General features: G+C 33.1%; 2 protein-coding genes across 5 annotated transcripts in view; one reads left to right on the forward strand and one right to left on the reverse strand.

The window, feature by feature from the left end:
• Nucleotides 1-514: 514 nt before the first annotated feature.
• LOC105150375 (uncharacterized) lies at nt 515-9,623 on the reverse strand. 3 transcript variants are annotated; one of them, XM_087411103.1, is made up of 6 exons: nt 8,811-9,623; nt 7,100-8,146; nt 6,758-6,935; nt 6,354-6,647; nt 5,825-6,067; nt 515-5,160 (listed from the first exon to the last, which is right to left on the reverse strand). In XM_087411103.1, exons 2-6 carry the CDS (start codon nt 8,143-8,145, stop codon nt 3,556-3,558), a joined length of 3,366 nt encoding a protein of 1,121 aa, XP_087267229.1. In that variant the 5' UTR covers nt 8,146; nt 8,811-9,623; the 3' UTR covers nt 515-3,555. The 3 variants fall into 3 exon arrangements, with proteins under 3 accessions (XP_087267229.1, XP_087267228.1, XP_011061702.2); XM_087411102.1 differs by having other exon boundaries at nt 9,198-9,622; XM_011063400.2 differs by having other exon boundaries at nt 515-5,157; nt 9,198-9,621.
• Nucleotides 9,624-10,124: 501 nt separating this feature from the next.
• crb (cell polarity complex component crumbs) overlaps nt 10,125-24,550 on the forward strand; it is a 34,248-nt gene continuing 19,822 nt past the window's right edge. Inside the window, exons 1-2 of one of the 2 annotated variants that reach the window (XM_011063363.2) lie at nt 10,125-10,448; nt 11,958-12,362. In XM_011063363.2, the coding sequence (XP_011061665.2) occupies nt 12,338-12,362 (25 nt within the window). In that variant the 5' untranslated portion in view covers nt 10,125-10,448; nt 11,958-12,337. Of the gene's footprint in view, nt 10,449-11,841; nt 12,363-24,550 lie in introns of those variants that run through there. The other variant, XM_087411101.1, reaches the window with a different exon arrangement.

Below are 24,550 nucleotides of genomic sequence, written 5' to 3' on the forward strand. Positions count from 1 at the left end.
CATATTTTAATATAATTAATATTAATTAATATGATAATCCTAATAGCACATTCAATGCTACACCTGATTATTGTTCCGTTTTGATACAAATGTGTAAATCTATATTGTTAATATAATAATGTAATTTATACTTGAATATTTATTAAAATTAAAAATGAAAGTACGTTATAGATAAAATACTATATTGTTAAGAAGGAATAGTTATACTCTCGTGTACTTTAATCTGATTAGCAATTCTTTTCTTTTATAATAATTCTTTGTAATAATTGAAATTACGTTTTAAATTATATAATTTTAATTTAGTTTTAATTCTTGAATGTGTTAACGCAATTTAAATTTTTAATATTTGATTTTTTTTATGTACATGGCTGATGAGTAGAACATTGAATTGTCTTGATCCTAAAAAAATATAGAAAGTAATAATTCTAAAATATTTTATTATTTAATACTTATCTGATAATTTTTTGTGATTAACATAGAAATGACGGAAGGAATAAAGTAGAAATGCAGTAGCTGTGGAATTTTGTAATTATATTTTTCAATATAAGTTTCGTGGCAGTACATTATAAATAGTTAGAAGTGCATTTACGATAATGATGTGTGTTGCTTAATAATCTCGAATAGTTGAAACAGTAATAAAATAGAAACTCGTAGTACCGCATTAAATATCGCATGGACATTAATGCTCAATTATATAAGAGATGTACATATTGCAATTTATTCACTCTCTAAAAAAAAGTGCAAGAATGAAATGTAAAATTGTGTTGTCTGAAAATCCCGAAATCGCAAATTAAAGTCTTAAATAATTCAATTTTATAGAATTCTATTAAAAATTGTAACAAACAAAATTTTAAACGCGTAATAAAACAATATTAATAATAATATATTAATTATATTTCATAAATTTAAATACGTTTCACCATTTTCCGATTAATTAGGCCATTAATCGAGACTTAACAGAACTTACTTTTTTTATGAATAATTTCAAGAATTATTAAAAGTTTTTTATTAATCATATTGTACAATGCATATTGAGAAAATAAACATGAACTCGCAACATAGTGACGTAAGGTATTGCATTTTTTCTTTTATTCTATTTCTGTAAATCGTAAACGAAACAGATGAATTTGGAGAATGGAATTATATAATATCGTTAAAAGATTTGCTTGCGAATATCGTATTTATATATATATATATATATATATGTATGTATGTATGTATGTATAATATAATATATAATATAATATAAATAGCTAAAGTTACAATATGCATCTTAATTTTTGGCGTAAATCACGTTTAAAACCTACAAACTACCGTAAATTGCGCGCAGATCGGTATGCTTATTACATTAAGAACAATATAACAAAACAAGAACGAGAAACAAAAAAGTAATTATTACCGTTTATTAACAAATATCGGAATCCCATAATGAGAAACGCGAATAAATGAATGACGAGCGAACGAATCACAGTAATATTATTTTTATCATTTCACGAGTAATCAAGTCTTACACACACGTCATTACAATTATGTACACAATTTGTCGACAGACATCACACGAGCGAGATACAAAAATCGTCGGAAATCGCTGCAGCAAAAGAGACCACAAATTAGCAATGTTCGAGCGACAAAGAGCGCGATTATGATTCTGATAATTTTCAATTGATAAAGTGAAGTCAAGATCAAGTCTTGATCAAGTCTCGAAATTTCACAAAACTTATCCTTTTGGTATTTTGGAAATTTCCAAATTAAAAAAATTTTAAACTTCAACTTTAAATAAATAATTGCACTTGAAAATAATTTATTATATAATAACAAATGTCATTTCTTTTTGATTTTTTTTTCCAAAACATGCTCTTTGCACTAATTTGATAAAACCAATTATAAATTTGCGAAAGAATATTTTCCATTTAGAAAAACGATACTGTCAATTCTTGGCATCACCTTATCAACATCTACAAAAATAATTTTAATAGTAATCCTCTTTTTTTTTTGCAACGCATGCACTCGTTCATCAATTTCTCAGTGTCACATTTTATTTATTGCTACAACGCGGCTCCTTTACAAAAATAATTATCTTCTCGCCTTTCTTTGAGTAAGTTCAATGTGCACTACTCTTATCCAGCATCCCAAAATCGCCCAATTCGTCGCCCTTTGTCTTCCATTGCAAAAATTCTTATGTTATTAATACCAATTACTAATCGCTAATCACTCGAAAATGAAGTTTAATCCTTCTAATGATTATTCTTTATCTTAACCCTTCGATCTTACATTGCACTTATGGAACTACTCGATATAACTTTCGCCATTAAATTTCTTTCGTTTAAAACATGTAAATAAATTAAGAAGTGCTATTAACTTTCACGCCAATATGAATCCAATTGAAATCTCTTTCACGTCATGAAACCGAAAGGATTGATCGAATACTTCATCCATTTTACCTACAGCTAGACTTACATAGACATCCGATATAAAATAACCTATTTAAATGCATTTGGCATGTTTTGTTCTTATTCCAAATTCATCCATTCAATCTCAATCATAGTCATTATTCGCTATCGAGATCCATTATTATCTCAGTACTATTGACATAGTCATCTTCCACTGTCGGACGATTAAAGACTGATTACATTATCATCGGTTAACACTGTCGCGCGAGATTAATTATTATTCTTACTCTAACTAAAAAGATAACATTTAAAAAAAAAGGACGAATTGCAATCGAGATTTTAATAGCTAGCATTTTCTCCAGATTAACTCTAGAAGTTAATACTGGTAAATGTAATTTTTGTGCAGATATAAATTTCAATTTAGTTTTTTTCTTAAAACTCTCTTACACTTTGCGATTATATATCCGTCTTTGGTCTCTCCTCTCCTGTCTCAGCTAGGTATTCAATCTTCAACAGTAATAAAAATGTATGGAGATATACATATAAATTTAAAAAAGTTTTGCTTTGTTTTGTATTTTTCTGTATTGGATAATCTACAAAATATTTGAGAAGCTTTTTCGAGCATGAAAAGTATAACTTTTTAATAACTTTTCTGTACAATTATTTTTCAATGCTATTCGATAATAAGTTTTAAAAATACCATAACTCTCTAATTGCTTATTTTATATTTCATTTTCATCGTAATTTATAATAAACTAAAAATTTTCAGAAAAAACAAAAGTTCTTGTAGCCACAATGCTTTTTATCAATCTCAAAGTCCAAAATCTAAGAGAATTACGAGATCGTTTTTCTTCCTTTGCAAAATGTTTAATGTCATTCTGTCTAGTAATTTTAATTTAATAAAATTGAAAGTGGCGTGAAATTTTTCTCCATGCATGTACAGTTATTAAGAAAATAGTTTTCAGTTTTAATGAGGTTCGTCTTTTTGATCGCTACACACAAAAAAATTGTCAATCAACTTAATGGATTTTAACTAATGTTAATAAAATCCGCAATTGCCTCATTCTTAAAGCGCTTAGACTTTGGATTTCGTCGTCCTGATGCATGAACTAGTCGTGCATCATTCATACATCCTCAAATCACTTCGACTTTTCGCTACTTGTTATCACTTCGTCCTGGTTGTGTTTAATACGCCATTTGATCTCACATGAACATTTTGCCTATTGGATTTACTTCTACTAGCGATCGTTGAAGCGTCGATCACTGATCTTCGGCTTCTATCTATTCTCTCCACTTTCTCTATTCTTTCCAGCTCCTCTTCGTTCCTTCCCTTATTCATCTCAGATCTCTGAGTGCGACCTGCTGACTTGTACGTGATTCTTCCGATCTTTGGTTCGTTCTCGTATGTCTTCCTCAACGGTTGCGGTGTATAATACAGACTGAATCGCTTTGTTCGTGGTACCGATTTCTGTCTCACTTCGTCGCGTAATTCATCCGTTGAGCTGAATTTCCGTGTCGTGACTTTATCGCCACCGCCACTGTTGCCGACTTCCTCGGATGATCTCTTCGTTGTGCATGGAGAAAAGCAGCTGTATCTTTTATTCTTGACACTTCTCGAATCTATTTGATTCTTCCTAGTATTGTATCTTTCATGCCGCAACTTTACTGGCTCGTTCTTTGCGCATTTGCCTATTTCTTCAACTCTATGGAACGGACTATTGCAATTCTTTTTATCGATCTCATTATCTAATTTAGGTAATCTTAATGTATTCCATACAGCAATTCTATCTGTCTTCACTATCCTTACAGGAGACATATTCTGATCTTGATTATTCTCTAATTTTGAAGAAATCTGTGAGGAATGATCCTTGAGACTATTGTTTTGATTTGTATATCGGAAACTCACGTTTTCAAAGCTATCAGTCGACTCCATGCTTTGCGTGGAGCTTGATCTTTGCCCACGTGCCAATCGTGCGAATTGAATGTTTACAAAACTGTCAGAAGTCTCAATGTCATTACCAGTGGAACTGTTGCCAGTCAAGCTATCACTTGATGTCGACGCAGTCGCATTCCTGTTGCGGAAGTCATCGCTGCCGAATCTGTTTTCGCGATTCACCTCATACAAGTTCTTTTGGTTGCATTTACTTTGCCGATTCATAACGATAGATTTATTCGTCGATTTCGGCGTTTCACAATTCGAGTGGGGATAACTCGATTCTTTCATCGAGTTTCCGTTTTTCCGATCGCCTCGATGATTCGTAGAAATTGCGACTGTTTTCTTGGCGATTTCATTGCAACGAATCGGTGAATTGCTGCGATAATTACATATATTCAAATTCTCTGGAATGCTATTGAGCGACGAAGTAGCACTTTGTGATTTGAGACGGCGTCGTGACGTTTTATTATCATTCAAATTGTCTATTAAATCATGCATTGATCGACTCAAACTATTAATATCTTTCAGATAATCGGAACTAAGAATTACTAAATCATTTTCATTGCTATTGCCATTGGCAAAATCGATTTCATCGTGATTTCGCTCATCCAATTTTCTCTCTGCGTCGATAAATTGCGGTACGTCACAATAATCAATACTACTTTTCCACTCGGCTCTTGTCTTGGTACTGTCATCCTGTCGTTGACTGCGCTGCTTCTTGAAGTCGAACTCGAAGGTGGCCATTCTTATCGGCTTACACTGCTGATTCCAGTATTGCTCCGCCGATGCGTCGGGTGCTGTTGCTGCGGTCTGCTCGCCTCCTAGAAAGCTCTGCTGATATACAGAGGCGGGGCAAAAGAAAAGAAAAAGCACTGCTACAGATACAGCAAACCACTACAAAAGCTTTCTTAGTTTTGTGTTTGAAATAAAGCCGATAGAGGAGGCAAGTAGATTTCCGATCGCATCACGTTCGTAACATGGAAATTTTGTTCAGCGCATAAAGCGAAAGATAATAAATTTTTATTTCTTAAATAATTATATTTCTATATGAGAATATATAGAATATTTATAATATATAATCTTTTGTAAAAATATAAATTAAATAGTTAAGAATATAATTCTATAGATGTTCATTATTTCCTTCTACAAAACTATATAAAGTTCTTTATATTGAGTGATAATAAAATTGAATAAGTTCAAAATTCGAGATGATTTTGTTACAGATCGAAACTTATTATTAGAATTTAAGTATTACACTTATAAACTCTGAACTTTTTTTTCCATGTAGTGTGGCATGACGAGCTGGTGGGAGCTGAAGGAATCGTGCCCAAAATAATAAATGTGATAGCAAACGTGTCGTGTAGCCGACCACCCGATCTATCTCATCTTAAATAACTATGAGAGAGTGAGAAAAGGATTTTAAGCCATGCGGGTGCGGCAACGCATTTTTTCTAATTTGTGAGGTACAATAATAATGTTGTATGTCAGTGACAATTACCGCGAGCCATGGATGATCCAGTACATCCTCTGCACTAAAACGAAGTTCTGGCTGTGCCTGCAGCATATTCGAGATGAGCTGCTTCGCAGAATCTGATATCGTATCCCAATACGGCGATGTGAATTCATATTGACCGCTCAGGATACGCTCAAACAATTCCTCCTGTTCGTTATCTACCGATACGAATGGTGGAAAACCACACAGGAGAATATACAGGATTACTCCGGCCGCCCATACATCAATCTAAAAAAAAAAAAGAATTTATATATATATATATATATATATATATATTCATTACACATAAATATATACACGTTACATATAAATATATTTTTTTTAAAGGCAAATATCTAATCTAAATATTATATATTTTTCACATCTTTATAAATTATCATTAATAATTTTTATATTCTTGTCCTTAAAAATATATTTCTCGAATATATATATAAATTATATGTATTCCAACTAATTAAATTTTTAATTAATTTTATTTATCAAACTTAATGAATTTACTATAACAAGTCAATACCTTTAAACCATATCCGGTTTCGGCGAGGATTTCCGGTGCCACATAAGTAGGTGTACCACAAACTGTGTATAAAGGTTCTCGCACTACCTGCGCAAGTCCAAAGTCACCCAATTTCAAGCATCTAACATGACTGCCATCCATCTCAACTAGGAGATTTTCTGGTTTTATGTCGCGATGTACAATATGATGCGAATGTAAGTAAGCCAAGGCAGAAGTCAAATGACTGATCATCACACTCGCCTCTGCTTCAGAGAATTTCGTCGCCACTGCGATTGCATCGAATAAATCTCCACCCTAAAAAATGAGCAAATATTTTAGTTATAGTACATTTTTAATTATAAATTAAATTAAAAATGTATCGTTGATTAGTTTTCAACACCATTAAATTTCTTTCAACGATATACCTTAACAAGTTCCATGACTAAAAATAGCTGATCGGCAGTATCTTGTTCCGCAATCAAGCTGATTATGTTGGGATGACAAACCTGCCTCAGTATCGCTACCTCGCTTGCTAACATTGTCTCCTTCCCTTGACACTTATACTTATCCACAATTTTCATAGCATATTCAACACCGCTAGATCTGAAATATTATCAATGTTTTGTGTCAGATTTTTTTTTTAATGAAACAATATATCTCTCTATCCAAAATATCTCTGGTTAAATAAATTATAATATTGTGTTATATTTTGCATTCTATTTCTTTTATATATGATATAAAATTTTACTAAATTTTGGAATAATTACTTGTGAGTGCAATGCCTAACAACAGCAAAGTTTCCATCTCCAATTATATGTCCCACGGTATAATGCATTCTCAGAGGCTGTGGCAGTATCAAAGATGATGGACTTGGAGTCCTGACTTGTGGCGTAGTAAGCGTCTTTTTGCCAGACTTTCTCGGCATTCGCGGCATTGGACCGTTCTGTCGCTTGGAACTCCATGGACAACGACGGAAGCTCTGCACACACTTACTCTCCTCGAAGTCCAACTCAAAATCTTCCTGTACGGATTTCTCCGGGCCGTAAGCCACAAAGATGTCATCATTCTCAAAGAATTGCTCGAGCGAGGTCACTTGCTGACCTGATAACGTATATACCTTCCTCACCGCCCCGGTGTCGAGTTTTACGGCCTCTGTAATCGCTTCCATTGCATGCTCAAGGCTCGGTGCGTTGCGTTTGTTCAATAATAACCGCATCACCTTACGTGGCTTGGTACCGTGGCGGATCAGCGTCACGATGCGCGCTTTCACGCACAACGGAATGGCGCTGATCTGCCTGCCAGTACCACCGCCACCGCTGCTAGCTGCCGGCGATTGTGGTAATCCAGACAGCGAGCTGCCACGACGAACCTTGGATGCTGAATATTCAACTTTTTTGAACATTTCACCCTGACCGGATACCACGTAACACTTGCCATCCTCCAAATCGCTGACACTTTGTACCTTACGACCATCCATGGTATATATCGCTCGTACACCATTCGGCAAGGTCACGCTCGATACTAGAGCACGAGTCAGATCGGACGCGAGACTATCAAAACTGCGGTATCTTTCAGGCGTCACTGCCATCACCACACCTGTGTAATATTTGTCTCCATTGCGGAAAAATCGAACTCTCTTTGCCTTTTTGGTTGGAGGTGTTCTAAGAACATTTAAGGAATGCCGTGATGTGATATCTAATATCCTCTCATCTAAACTGACTACAGTAGTCGAATTGATTTCCCCGCCACCGCCTGCTGAAAAGTTGCCATCGCTAGACGGTGAGGTACCTTGACTCAGTAGTTCCTCCATCATCCTAGAGGAGTATTATTCTTATCAATGAAACGAATAGAACAACATTCTGTGTTATTGAAAAATGTAAATTTTCAAATTTTTCAATGACTCACATAAAACCTTAGTATAGTAGTTACTTATTTTATTAAAGTAGCTGCTACTATCTAATATTTTTCATATAGTAACATGTTCCTAATAGACTTTACATCTTTTATCTTTCAATATACATATATGTGTTGACGCACTCCTAATGTAATTTATACCTTACACATAATTAACAAAAAAAAAAATAATTACTATGTAACGATATATTCAAAGTAAGAAAAGAAATTTATCACAGGAATATTGCAAATGTTATTGTTTCAATAAGTATATAAGTCTATAATTTAACACTTTCCAGTATATTCTGTTTTCAACATAGTTCAGCATATCTGTTATATATTAAGTTATACATAATGAGTACCAATCAATTATGAACTAAGGGCTAAAATTAAATAAAAATGTAATTATTAGTGAACTTAGTTATGAGTTGAACGATATATTTAAAAGACTGCATAAATTATCATCTTTTATTAATTTATTACTCTTCATGTAACTCTACACATATAGACATTGTAGTATAATGAAGTTATAAACTAGACCAAGCTCTTATCTGCCATCCCATCGACTACAAACACAAAAATCACCTGAAGATTATCGCAGATATCGTTCGCTGCTGATAAATTAGACAGTTTCCTAGAATGGCATTCCAGCCTTTTTTAACTCTTCATCAGTAATAGTATGAGTCACGCTTTAGAAAGTGCACTTGACAGGTGCAGCGGGAGCGGGAATTCCACTTGGCGAGCGTGAAACCGCTACTGCCATGAATGGCATGCCAGCAGACACAGATTTATCTAGTTGGGATTGATATCAAGACACGAGGACGAGTATGGACGAGGATAGGATACAGCGGTTCGAGTGCACTTAACCTGACTCTCACTCGGTCGTTAACGGATCGCCGTCATCGGTGATCCGGTTCATCCGGTGCGACGCGAAACGCACCGCGTAAGAAACGTGCACGTATTCACACTCACCTGCTCGCAGCCCGAGCAGAACGTGGTTAATTGCAGCACAGGACGGACGTCTAACCGTTTCACGCTCGCGCGAGACAAACTGAGCGTGAATCACCACCATCGAGCTGACATTTTCACAACGGCGACCACTCACTCGGCGGCCGCAGCAGAATTCTGAATCCAAGGAACCAGAAACCAGTAGTTTTACTTAAACACTAGTGCCTAGTTCACCTAGCTGTGTCCAACGACAGAGGAAAACTTGAGAGTTGAGACTCCTGAGAGGGACCACCCCAGGGTCTTTTGGAATCTTTTTCGTGGGATCTTCGAAATCCTTTAGTTGTACACTACTGCCAGTACATCCATTTTCGAATTGAGTACTACGTAGATTGAAGAACGACTGACATTATCGACAATTGATATAAATCTGCGGTTTATTAATATAAATATTTGGATAATGCATTATTAAATTTACAATTTTTTTATTATATATATGCTCCATAACCAAGTATATTTTTGTAATGCTATAATATCTTATATATTGGCGCAAAATTACAATTTTTTTTCTCTACAATTATCATCTCTATTTATGATAATCAAACTAGGACGATAACATTAAAATCACAGTTTTTAATAAAAATCGAGTACTATTAGGTTTTAAATATATATATACATGTCTACGAAACTAATAAATCATAAAATTATATATATATATATATATATAGCACTATATATTATATTATTAAGTTTAATTCTTACTCTTAATTACATAAATTTTTAATTGATAAACAGCTCTTAACAGGAACGCGAATTCTCGCGATAAGAATATCGGTCTTTAATAGTATTGTCGATGTATAAGAAAATGCAGTACTAAAAAGTTGATAAAAAATTCCGAAAAAATTCTTAGAGTTCTATAAGAAGAAAATAAATGATTTTTGTCTCTTGCAATTTTTCTGTAAAGTTGAGTAGTATTTGAGTAAAAAATTATTCAAGATCAATATTTAGCAATTTTTAGTAATTAATATCTTGTTAACTATTGCGAAAATTGCAAAATAATAGAGAACTTTTGACTCAGTTTAGTCCGTTCTATCTACACAAAAGCGATTGGCAAAAACTTTAGGGACACCCTGTATATACAACTCGAAAATGAATGTACTGGCGCCACTAGCGATATAATGTTTGAGGACACCTTCGAGATATTATTATTTAATAAATGACCGTTATTAACCATGGGCAAATTTTCGTGACCACCAAAAGGACTCCAAGGACATAGTGGTAATTATTGTAGAACGTTAACATTACCAAGTTTTGCTTGATAAATTAATAAAATTTACTTTCCTTAATCACTGCATTTTATCATTAAAAAGATTTCTTTTAAATTTGTGATAAAACCAGTTAGATAAAGTAAAATCTTTATTATTTATCTTCGAAACAACCAAAACAGTTGATAATAAATTTGTTCTCGATACTTGAAATGTTCAAAAATTTTTGCACTTAAAAGAAATACATATTAGGCGTTGAAGAGAGAGAAAGCAAAAATGCTGACTACAAAAAGTACAACTTATTAAAGTGAAATAGGTATATTTCATTTATTTACTTAAAGAATAAAGTTCTTGTATATATTATAGTTTAGTGTAGGAATAAAATCAGATCAACTTAGAAATATCCTATCTATTCGCCCTATGTTTCTCACTATATCTTTGTGTGTATATTTATAATGTAAATCAAGTAAAATATCAAAATAATTTCTTCCACTATTTCCTTGAATAAAACCAAATTTTTATTCGTTACAAATTAATATTCAATCGTAAAGATATCATGGAATGTTAATTTAAAAAATTTTGTAATTTATTGCGATTTGACTATCTATATATTTTGTAAATTTTATTCTTAAAGTTCATCCAATGTTTAAACATTATATATTAATTTAAATTTTTTATTTCGATTGGTCGATGAAGACTTAGTATAGTCGAAACGTTCCATGGTATCTTTATGACATCAAATATTAATTTGTGAAGTAATATGTGAAATATTATACTAATTTAAATTAAGATCTTTCTTTTGCTTTTTGGGATCTATCTACCTTTTTAGTTTTTGTGTTTGCAATATCGAGTGAATTACGTCTTTTAATATTTTATATAACAATTTTTATTACGCATTTTTAATGCATTTTTACAATTACTTTTCAACTGTATTTAAAATAAATCATTCGATACAGTCATTTGTAAAATACCTATAAGTAAAAAAGTATAAGTAAAATTGCCATCATTACATTATCTTAAAAAAAAAAGACAAAAATATAGTATAAGTAGAAAAAGATAAACACGTAATAATGTTAGGATATAATACATAACACATGTATGAAGATCAAGTCTCCATAAAAATTGTAAAATATACAGTTAAAAAAACATTCATATCTTAATAGACACCTCAATATTTCTAATAACTATTATACTTGTAGCAGTTTATTGGCGATACATTGATTGAATACTGAGTCAATAGTGTGCTAATAATTTTGCTACTAGTGTAAACAAAACACGTGTTACTTATGCTTTTATCTATTTAATTTCTTCTAGAGTTCTTAAAGAAACTCTTCAAAATATTCTGACGTTTCCTTTTAATTAACAATACATAATATTGTATTTTACAAAATGTTATGTCCTTTATTAATTTAATGCCAATGATTCCTTATATATTTATTTTTGCTTCTCAATATTTGCTTCTCTTTATTTTTAATGTTTAAATCACATCTTTTGTGTTTCTTTGTTTATACCTGGCGCGCAGGAAAATGGACAGGCAGGTAACCGTGGTCACCAGGTAACTTAACACAGCAATACTCGAATGCCGTGAAGGAGAGGGGCCGACGCAGGTCGAGCAAGGTGGCGGTGTTCTCTACCACTGTCGCGGCATCGGCTTGCAGTCTCGTTCGGCGGGCGTTCGTCGTCGGTCGAAGCTGATGCGCGCGCGAGTGCGAAGGTAAAAGAGTGGAGACCAGAAAGAGGAGAACCCATCTCGGAGCGGGAAGTTATTTTATTTATTTTTTTTTTCCACGGCGTGTGAAAAGAGTACGAGCGGAAAAAATACAGATAGTAAGAGGAGGAGCAGGATGTTGAGTGCGTGAGAGGACGAGAAGAAGGAGCCGAAAAAAGATTCGGAGCCGGAAAATGCGGACGCGACACGTCGTGGCAGGTGAGTCAGGTCCCCCTCTGTACATTCGCGGCTGTGGTCGCGGTCGCCATCGTTCCGTGCGAGCGTCGCGGGCCCCGACGCCCCGACGAGCGACGCGACGGCACGGCGCGGCGTCCGGGCAGGAAATCTCCTCCTAACCGAGGAGGAGAGATCATTTCAATCCGCGTTGAACCTCAATATTAAATCCTCGAACAATACGACTAATAAATCGAGAGATAGAAATCTACTGAATTGTGATTCAGGTGGATCATGAATATAAATGCGACGTAGGCGATGATCTAGGATGACTCACGAGAGATTTTTAAGGATCGAGTTATAGTGGATCGAGAATAGTCGATGTATATTATTTTATTATTACTTTTGCTTGAAGAATCTCTGTGATTAATTTAAGTCTTGTTGCTTACACGAGAAAACTTCCTCTGGCAACGAAAATCTTTTAGTAAACATTTTTTTATTTTCAATAATAACTTTTAACAATAAAATTATCGTAAATTCAACAGGATTGAAGGTTGAGCGATCATTTTATTCAAAATTTATGAATAGATTCGGGAACAAAGAACAATGACAGGTGGAAAAATTCACCCTCGAAACATTCTACGTACCTACCTAACCGTCTACCTGAGGTACTGTTATGAGGAGAGCATGTCGTTACGCTCCAAGAGAGTCTGGCATTTTTGTATTGAACAAAGAATCTTCTGGAAGTCGACATTGGCACAACAAATGATAGCTTATCGCATTGCAAATAATAATTGGTAGAAGAATGTCAATGTCAAAGTTATCGGGAAAACTATCAGTATGAAACAAGTATTTTCTAAGGAAATAAAAATCAAAGTATGAATAAAATACAGATGAGATAAGATTATGGAAAATTAAAAAAAATTAAATAAAAAAAATTAAGAGAAGATAGATGTAGAGATATAATCAATATAAAAATGAAATTTTATATTCCGCAGTATCTACGTATTACCTTTTTGGATTTGCGTCTTGAGACTCGATCGCAAATTATTGAATTTATTTTGCTATTTTGTGAATGTATTATATTCAACTGAAATATATGTTATATTATTTGTGTGGCTTCCTATTCTCAGTACATGTGATACGATAACGAGATGGAGGACGCTGAATCTATTGAAATCTCCCGCCAGTGAGTTCAATACCAGATGCCAGAATGAGGAAAACTCTTTCTTAGCACTTTATGATTGAATTTTGATTATGCTCTCTTCAATTGCGTAACGATAATTTTTATAAAATTATTACAAACGAATCTTGAATTTTGTTAAAATTAATTTCAAGATATATATATCCTGCCGATTTCAATTATTTGAAATTTATTTAATTTTCCATATAAAAGCATTTTTCATTAATCAAATCAAATTTTTCAACCATTGTTATTTAATAATTCATTATTTAAAATATCTAAAGGAAATAATTTGCATTTGTATGACAAGGAAATTATAGCAGCCAAATGAGAGAATTATAACGTTGCGTGAATAATGGAATTTTCTAACGAGCGCGATAAACCAGTTTGACGTTTCTCTTCCGTTGTATCGTACGTGACAATGAAAAATTTCGATTGCATACGATGCGATATTAATTGATATCGCTTGATGCAATAAACCTCATGATACATTCACAGAAAGTAGAACGATTCAACAATCGAAAGCAAAAGTGGCATGAGTTAGTAAAAATCAATTCTCTGCCTAATGTTCTTTATTTTGATACAAATTTCATTTTGTCTAATTCCGTTTGTTTGTATCATTGCATATAACAATAACTTGTGATGACAAGAGAGATTTATGAAATTACTAAGAATTTAGATTTCTTAACTTAAATTAAAGAAACAAATTAAAGAAACTAAAGAAATTAAATCCATCGACAATTATGCTATCTAATCCTTAGAAAAATGACGTAGAGTTAAACCGATAAGAATCTTAATGACATTATCGAGTAAAAAAACAAAAATCTTTATGTTTGACGAACATGATCTTTTTCTATTCTTGATTTAATTTTATTCCAGAAATAATTTAATCGACAAATAAAATGTTTTTACGGTTTAAAATTATTATTTATTTTTTCACACTTTTTTTATTTAATAACAAAACTTTAAATTACGTATAGTTATTTTACAAGTTCTATATTAAATACGTTTTTAATTTACGTTTACAAGAAAACTGTAGATTCTCTAAAGATTTTTACGGAATGCGATAAAATTGTTTATTTCAATAGGAATATAGTTCTGAACAAAACAAATGCTCAGGTATGCTATGTTATAATGCTCGAAATACCTCTGATTTTTCCGTGCTTTCGACAATGGAACGGCTTTTCCTTCAGGTATTTCCATTTAAGGATTAGAAAAGAAAAAAAGAAGGCTCCTTTTCTGTAATAGATAAAATTTTTGCAAAGGCACGCGATTACAAATGAGACGTTTTTCTCGTCCCAGGAAGAAAAAAAATGGCCCATAGAATAATTCACAAGCTGATTATCTCACTGCGAGTGAGCTTCCGCTTTTATGCGCACCTTTCCGGTCACGTAAAAGCGCGCATTGACCGCGCAGGAGAAGGCATTCTTTCGTAACGGTATAAACTTTTACCTCTTCGGGATCACCGGTGTGGATCAGTGACCGACCCGAGAGAGTCACTACGATGACCCATGAAATCGTGATGGTTCTCGGACGACAATCATCAAAAGATTAATACTATCCTCAATTACAGCAAAGATCAGTTATCAACCCTCTTTGTGAGAGAGAAATAAATAATTTTATTACATTTTGTAATTTTTTATCGCTCAACTTTGAAGATTATATTTTTTTATAGTATCTATCTTGTACCTGAGGAAAATATATATATATATATGTTCATTTAATAATTTTATCTTGTAAACTAAACTTGTAAAGTAAAACTTTCTTAAAAATCTTGAAAAAAGTAACACAATTTTTTTAATTATTAGATTAAAAGAAATATGTAACGTTTTATAAATGTAGTTATAATGCACCTTGCATGAATGGATCTTTATGTTCTTTGACTTCTCGTCACAGACGTGGTCCAAACTTTCCAACACTGTAAAGACCCGTCAAACTCGAGAAAAGACTCAGTCCTTCGTCCGCTCTGTGAAAAGATGTTTTAGACCGGGGCGATGAACGGCTTATCGCGCTCGAGGAATTCCTGTGCACCTCGCGATCATGCCATAGCTGAGCACTCTTTTCATATGGAAATACGAGAACTGACATACATTTAAATAAGCGACCACTTGTGTAAAAATATCATCTCTGTTAGCTATCCCAATTGTTCGAACAATATCGAGAGACTTGTCAAAGCGAAACAACGAACTGAGGAGTCTGGGCGGCATTCGATATCGATGAATTACTTGACATAAATTGATTTAATTTAAAACGATAACAATGATTTACAAGTGAAACGTAACATGTTTGCATAACAATATTAATGCATGTATATCTATTTTGTCCTAAAGATTAAAAATCATCATTCAAATTTTGGATTATACAAATTATACAGTATTACTGAATTTAGGCTATATATTTTTGTTGAATATTAATAATATATTTTGTAGGTACTTATATTGTTTAATATAGATGCCATTATTTTCAGAATAGTCAGTCGTTATGGGGTTATTAATTGTATTTGTTTTATAAAGAACGAAAAATATAAAAAATATAACGTCATAAAAAAATGTTATAGAAATTCTGAAAGTATAATATAATTAATAAAAAAAAAAGTTCTTTAATCTTTATATATATATCTCAAAGTCATATTTTATTAATGCATTTCAATTCAATTTCCTATTTCGTACGCAATAGAATAATAATTCTTATCATCAAATTCTATTATCAAGAATTATATGTATATAAATATATAATAATATATAACGAGAAATTATTTAAGGAAATTCAAGTTTTAAAGATATTGAAGATTTTCAAGAACCTTCAGTTTTGAATGATACTTGAAGCAATTTGAAACTTTATAAGATACTGAATAGCAAACTTTCGAAAGAGGGCATCGGACGCCCATTATTAGTCGTAGATGAAGTTACCAGGCTTTGTTATACGCGACGCGATATCGATATCCATGCTAGAAGAGGTCGATAGTTTCACGAACAGACGTCGCGTCGTTTCCTCGCTGAAAAAGCATTTAACGGAACGTCATCTCGCGCAAGAGCGGAGGCGTGTACGCGTATGTGACGCAATTGTTCCACGTGTCGCCTGTCAATTTATATCGAGCACACACCAGCACTCGATGCGACGACGATGAGGCGTCGCAAATAATTTCGCGGATAATTCGCTGCGGACGCAAAATATTTCGAGTGTATTAAACTCGTTTCTGCTGCGGGTGTACTTGTCAATCTATGTTTTTATTGCATTTTACATTTTTAAGAGGATTTTGCAAACACAAGAGAGCTTTTACGATACACGAGTTTGCATCATTCACGTCCAATAAAGAAACTTCTGATACAATAAAATATTTGATCAAAAATCGTTTTTTTCTTCTCATATATGACATATATATCATATATGTCATTATTGAAACCTTTGTATACTAATAATAGTTATTATACAATGTAAAAAATCCAGCATATAGACATTGTTTTCAACGATATATATTGATTCTGCTTATTAACGGATGATTCAAAGAATAATTTTGGATTTTAGACGAATTTTTTTTCCATATGCTATATTTTCCTTTTTAGATATTATTAAAATTAAATTTGTATTATTTTTTAACATGCGTGCGTGTGTATATATATGTGTGTGTGTGTGTGTGTGTGTGTGTGTGTGTGTGTGTGTGTGTATGTGTATAAATCGACAAATTTCAATAGCTCAGATTCTCAAAAAGAGAATCTTTCTATTCGACTGATTGTGAAAGCGCGCTTGGGGGATGTCGCAGCGGAAAAATGCAGCGAATCGAACGAAAGTTGTATTCGCACAAATGTACACGATACCGGCGTTAAATTACAGAACCGGCTCAACTTGGCGTAATATTACGCTCCGTTCACTCGCGCGAAATTCAAATGCGAAAAATAAATTCCGATGCATGTTGCGACTCGTCAGTGAATTCAAATAAAACGCGCGATTATTTCATACTACACACCGGAAAACAATTCTTAATTGTTAATTTGCGTTCATAATTTCTAGAAATACATACTAAAAAATTAGATCTTAAATATGTTATTTTTCAAGTTATTTTTATGTTAAAAAAATTTAATTACAACAATTACTTTAAAAACGACTTTTAATTAAAATAAATTCTTCGAAAAAATATAACTTTTAAAAAATATAAATAAAAAAGAAACGTTTGATCTTACTGCAAAATGTTTTCTTCAGCTAGGAAAATATGTATGCAGAATAGGGTCTTGTGAAGAAAGGTCACATGGCCCTTTATGAATGGCGCCAGAACCCCTGGGGTCCAGTATTTTTTCTAAGAAAGATATTTCACAGGTCCCGAGGACTCACTTGAATGGGCACTTTTGACAATTATCAGACCCTCTTTCGGAGCCCTAACTCGAATCGGATATAGTTAAATTCCTGAATAAAGTCACAAGAAATGTATTTTCCGCCGAGATAACGCTATCAAAAGAGCATTAACTAATCAGTTATCTTTGATGAATGCATCAACGAAAAACATGAACTTATTTTTTGAAAACTTGTTGCCTCTCATCTCTCATTATTTTCCTTTAATCCAAGGAAATTAACGTTTTATATATACAGAATATATACCTTACATACACAAATTGTTTAAAATTATCGAATAAGTTCTCTTTTTTTTTTATGACAGTAATATAATACTATTCAGAAAGTTATTCCTTCCGCAAATATGTCGTACGTATCATAACACTGCTAAGTCATTGGCGGCCAAGTGCAATAATTTTTTCATACTTTCGACACGCAGCGTGATAAATATTTTCGTCGAAGTAAACTGGAAATTTTTTTGACACATTTATAGCGAGCTTTAAGATAAAAAAAAACTAAAAGAATAGATAAAATATTTTAAATTTACGTTTTTTTGTATCTACCGCTTTATCTTTTCTTGACGTGTTGGAAATACATTGAGCGAGATGAAAAATAACTTCTCTGTCAATATACAAACTGTGTCGGAAACTTTATATTAAATGTCAGGAGACAATTTCCTTTTGAAACTTTGCTTTTGGAAAAGTTTAAATTGAGGATTAATTACATATAGTGATAAACACATAGAAAATAATTGAAATTATAATAGCAAAGATAATATTTGTATTTAAGTGCAATCTATTATTATTTAATTAATTATGAAGTATATTATATCGATCATATAAAATTTTTTTATCTTTTCTTTCCTTCTTTTTATCAAATAAGCTAATTAATGATTCTTTTGAAATTTTGCAAAGATTTTTTAGCATTTAACCTTTAAAAAATATCAAACAAAATATATATAACTATGCATAGTCGTATAATTTTTATGAATCGTAAAATTGAGGTACGCAGTGTTAAACGTAAAAATGCCATCGGCTGTAAATATATTTGATATACAACTTCATTGTAATCTAAACTTCTTCGAAATTAACATTATTGCTACAATGCCTTTTTGCGAATTTTTATAAAAATCTCCGAATTTTTTCTGGAACTCTTTATAAAAAAAAAGTTAATCAGTAAATTTAGGAAGAGTTAAATGTCATTCCTATTAATGATTCAAAATTGTTTATTCCATCATAGGAATAACAATTATTTTAAATAATATTATTTTACATCTGCAATAATTGAAAAATTTATATGAAGATTTATAAGGAATACATTTCTTTTTATTTTTTAAAGGCTATTTAATTTAAAGAATGCAAAAGCAACACTAAATTTCTATATAATTTGTCTTTTTTTAATTTTACAACTTTATTTACAAAACTTTCTTATTTCTCATATTAGTTCTCATTTTCTAAATGTCTCAATATCTCAATTATCTCAATAGAGAAAAAAGAAAGGATAAAATTTTTTAATATCAGACGAGATATTCTCTGATAACTATAATGACTCTCTATTACGCGAATCATTCATAGTATCGGAATACTTCCATAACGCTTATGTTATCATTGCGTCTACCGTTTAGAAGCGAACGTGGATTTCCCGTAATCTATCCGATATATAAGTATAATTGAAGGCACAACTAACGTAGATATGTGTGTGCTTGCGTGTATACGTTTCCTATCGATGTTACGAGCCGTCGCATAAAATTGCGTAAAGTGATGGCGATTGCGACTCGTCGCTGTTGTTCACTCACAGCGTGTATTTTTCCTCCAAGTTCTTCGACAGTAATAACAAGTGGAATCGATCTTATTGGGATCGAGTACAAATTGCGTTGATATCGTGCATCCTGTTTCGTTCTTACGGATCAATTTAAGAAAAGAATTTCGCACGTAATAGAAAGATAGGCAGCGAGTTATCGTTTTTGTTCATCAAGACTGATGCGTGTCGCGATTTATAACAAAAGTCGTATTTTACAGCGTAACGCCATGGGAATGCGAGGATTACGAAAAAAAAAAAAAAAAAAATACGCTTGACCATGGAATGACCGCGACAATTGTATGCTCGTTCCACATGAGTTCCCGATACGGCACGAAATCGCATTTATGATCGCTACACATATACATATGATAAGCGAAATCGCGCTGTGCCGGTTCGCTAAATCACGTTTCAGCGTTTCATGCCAATTACGAAGATTCGCGGGGGAAGTATCTCGTTGGAAAGTTAAATCGACGTGAGATATCTGCGAATCTGCGAGAGGAAACGAGATAAATGATGATTGATGGCGATAATAGAATATGTACCGAGATCAGAATCCGGGATAAGATCCTAAATGGTTCCAGGAGCTGGAAGAGGAAAATAAATTTCCGAAATTGACTGCGGAATCTCTCTCTATTTGTATGAAAAATATCGGAGAAAATTAATCTCAATTTATAATTTTATCGAAATTAAGAGAAATTCTCTGAATTATTATAAAAAAGATTCCAACTGTAAAATAATACACTTGAAATGTCGATTGTTTCAGAATTTTTTGATTCATCAGGGAATAAATAAAAGTGACGAGATATAAATACACCAGAAATGTATAATGGACATTTGACGAAGCAATTTGCGTTTCGCATGTGATATAAATGCTAACAAGGACCGTCTCCGTTGAATAATCTCCTGTGAGAGATCGATTTTCCGAGAATTGTCAGTGGGTTGAATGGTTAAAGGATGACGAACACATTGACGTGCTAATTAGTGTTGAATCCCGATAACTCGGGATGTGAAAGGAACCTCGACGCCCGAATTGACTTCCGTTTATTCCGGGTATCCTCTCCGTGGCTTGACGTAAAACGGGCGCGATTCGTACCGAAAATAATACGTCTCGTCCAACTGAATCTTGTTTCGACGAAGACGATTATGCATGTTTAATGCGATCGCAAATTTCATCCCACGGATGTCGCGCAATATGTGGCTATATTGAGAATGCTAGCTGTTATCGCTCACACAGCACGCTCATGAAACGCATTTATGTAATTCTGTACTATACTAGATAAAGGAATTTACGGAAATTAGATAATGATTATTGAAATAATCACATGATTATTTACGTAACGGCATACAAAACGGAATAAATAATTTTTCAAAAGTTAGACTAATCGTGAATTTCAATTATCTTTCATTTTGCGAACGTCGCATCTTGCAACAAGTTGCATCAAGAAAAATGTATTTATTTGGTACATTTTATAACTCCATTATTTATTTCGTCATATATTTTCTTATTAAAGAAAAATCTATCATAAAGTGAATCGCAGTAAAATTTCAGAAATTCCACGTCGTCGTGAAAGCCTATTTTCTTCACTCTTAAGGCATACTTCTTTATTTTTCCACGAACCTTCTAGGTCCCTTCAGAATCTTTCGGCGAGATTACGTGGTTGCACCTAACGCAAAATGTAGGCGCCTCCTCTTACGCTTACGATGCTTGAAACGAAAAACGGTTTCGTCTGGCCATCAAGTAACAACGCAACGTTGTTATAATACGCCTCTCTTTCTACACGGCTGTATGCATGTGCAAGTGCGTTGTTCAAGGCACGCACCTGAGCGTGAAGTGAAGGATTCGCGTTGATGCACCGCATTGATGTGGCTTCCAGCTACATTCACCTTACCTAGTATGTTTTTGATATCTTAAAAGTAAAAAAGTTTTATTAACTATATAACAGTTTAAATACTAGACAGTAAATGTAAATTATCGATCATAAAATTAAGACTATTTTTTAGAATATTTTTAATATAATTTTTCCTTTTATACTAAAAGAAAAATTATTCAATTATTATTCATAAAACTCAAGACCATAATAATACGATTTTTTTATCAAATTTATATTTACGAAATTATTACGTGTTGTTAAATTTAAGAAGACTTTAGAGACATGTGAACTATGATGAAAGGGATGAAAGGGGGACTAGGAAGAAGAGCCACGTAGATGGCATAAAAATGGGCTTCTAGTGCGCGGTATATATCGTGTCTAATGCACTCTCGTCGGCCTTTGAGAGTCACATGTCGTCGATCTAATCATCGAACTTTCGAGCTGCGGAGATAGCGTTTTCGCGATAATTGCACCCAGATAATTAAATCGAGCGATTTTTTTTTTTTTTTTTTTTTTTCCGTTACTTGGCTAGAAAGCCTCGGGCTGGACTCTCGTTCTACGACGTTGTCGAGCGGAACGCGATATTACAATGAGATTTAAAGGCGATCGATATTACGTGCGTCAGACATACGGGTCGCGCGACTTGCTTCGGAGATTCCGCAATCGAGAACCTACGGCTTAAAATGGAAGGAAATCCCGACATTTAAAATTAAGTGTGCAGCGTGCGTAATGAAACGTAAATAATGATGATAAACGTAAAGAATCAGGGAAAGTAACAAGAAAGCGGGATAACAAAGGGCGATAAAGAAAGGGTCAAATCACACGATATATGCAACCACTCCGTATGCAAAATATGTGGGAAAGCGAGAGGGAGGCGTTGGCGTTTCTAAGGCGGAACACTGTATTCATCGTCGTCGACAGAATGCAATTCTCTTGTGCAGTTATCCGTCATTATGCGCCGGGTTGCGGTACTCTCGCTCGTTGCATCCTGCCGCTTTTCTAATGCAACTCCTTGGCCTTGCGTTAGAAGAAAACGCCATTATTATATTACAAAAAAAAAAGAATAATGTGTCAATTTAAACAGAAAAAGAAAATTAAAAATAAATGATATTGATTTTTTCTGCTTTGCAGACATTTTTCGTTTAACAATATCAGATATATTTAAATCAGATTAATATGTGCGATTTTTAATACATTGATAATATTCGTATTTATAACATTAATTTATATTTATAATATTGATATTTATGTGTATAAATATACTCTTTCTTTCCATCTTTCTTAAAAATCAGATTCTTTCTCATTACATTGCTAAATATACAACAATTGTATTAGTTTAATAGCGGCGTCAATGGTTTTTAATAATGCAGACGTAGAAAGTTCGTCGGCGTGGTTCCCTTCTCTTGGGCTTGTTTGTTAGTTAACTGCAATAACTTGCATTGCGATGCACATTGTCGTGCATAATTCTCGTAGACAGCGTATATGCGCCGTCATGTCTTCTCTTCGCCTCTCGCTTCTCACGGGAAAAGCTGATTTCTTACAATATGGAGAGTAAACTTTTTCTCTTCGGAAATTAGCTTCCACACATGCAGGATCAATAATAATCAGATAGTCTCATTTTCACAAATAACAAGCAGCTTTTAAATTATACAATAAGTAATTCTCATTTATTAATTTGCTGATCAGCTTTCAATGTACATATTTTATACGTATTGATATAAAATTGAGGCACAAATTATATAAAATGTAATTTTTTAAATAAATTATGAAGATACGCGCAGCGATACATTAATAATAATTTGAAAATTTTTAACATAAATAAGAATTCTGAGAAAATATTTCTGTCACTTGGAGAATCAAGTCACAGTGATACCTACAGTGAGTATATTTCGCAGTAGATAAAGGGATCTCCTTATTCCCGTCCGTCACGTATAACGCGATCGTTGAATTCCCACGTGTCAGTGAACCGAAAGCTCTGCAACACGAACTCGGCCATAGCCACGTGCAATAGTTCTGTTCTAGTTGCAGTTCTGTTTGTCTCTCCTTTCTTTCCCCCGAGATCAATACTCATTTCTCGTGCACAAAGCGTTTTATCAAGAAATTTCATTAAATATTATCCAAGAAATTATTTCATACAAATGATTAGCTCTCTATTAATTTAACACCAGTATTTGTATTCGTGATCCAAAGATTTTATTTATTTTATGTCCAATATTTCAATTACGTGAAGAATTGTATCGAGAAATTATGTTTATGTAGATTACCTTTTAATTAAAATTCTATTAAAATTTGCTATAAATTGCCAAAAATTAATTCGTTTCGTCCATCAAGTAAATTATTGGTTTTTGTCAACGAAGTGGAAGTAGTTCATAGAAATTCCCTTTCTCGCTATCATCCTCGGTATCTTCGTAATGGTTTCGTAAAACCAACCTCACTAAATCGTTCTATAGGACTTTATAGCACACTCCAGAACTCGTCGGTATTCGTCTACGAGAGCTGAGTTGTACTGACTCACAATTGCCACGCCTTCGTCGAGTCGAGGCATAATACTCTTTGTTGCATTGCGCGGGAAACTTTGTAGTTCGAGACAGCGCGTGTCGAAGTCTCAATTAGGCTAAATTAAATTAAAAAGTGGACGACCTGCTCGAATAATTTGTCAATGAGTATTTTCATAATATTTGCATATATACATACATACATTACCTAAAGTATTTACAATACATTTCACGTTATTTGATCACACCATACTTGATGCCCAACGAAATAGTAAAGAATATCTCTCGGTTTTGTATGTTCTAATTGAAAGAATGAAAAAGAGAAAGTGGACTGTATTCTGTGCTAGGGAGAGCATATCGTACCTTCGTGAAAAATTCCATCGACCAAAAGGCGTGACTTATGATTACGTTACTTGTTTTCGTGTGTGAAGATTGTTTATCTATGAATATGTATAAACATTTCTGGAATTGAGAAATTTGTAAAACATATAAAGTTTTAAAGCTCATGTTTCTAGTTTATGTCACAATATTATTTTGCATTAATTAATATGGAAATTCGAA

The sequence above is a fragment of the Acromyrmex echinatior genome, chromosome 11 (genome assembly GCF_024713525.1).
Source record: "Acromyrmex echinatior isolate Ae372 chromosome 11, ASM2471352v2, whole genome shotgun sequence".
NCBI lineage: Eukaryota > Metazoa > Arthropoda > Insecta > Hymenoptera > Formicidae > Acromyrmex > Acromyrmex echinatior.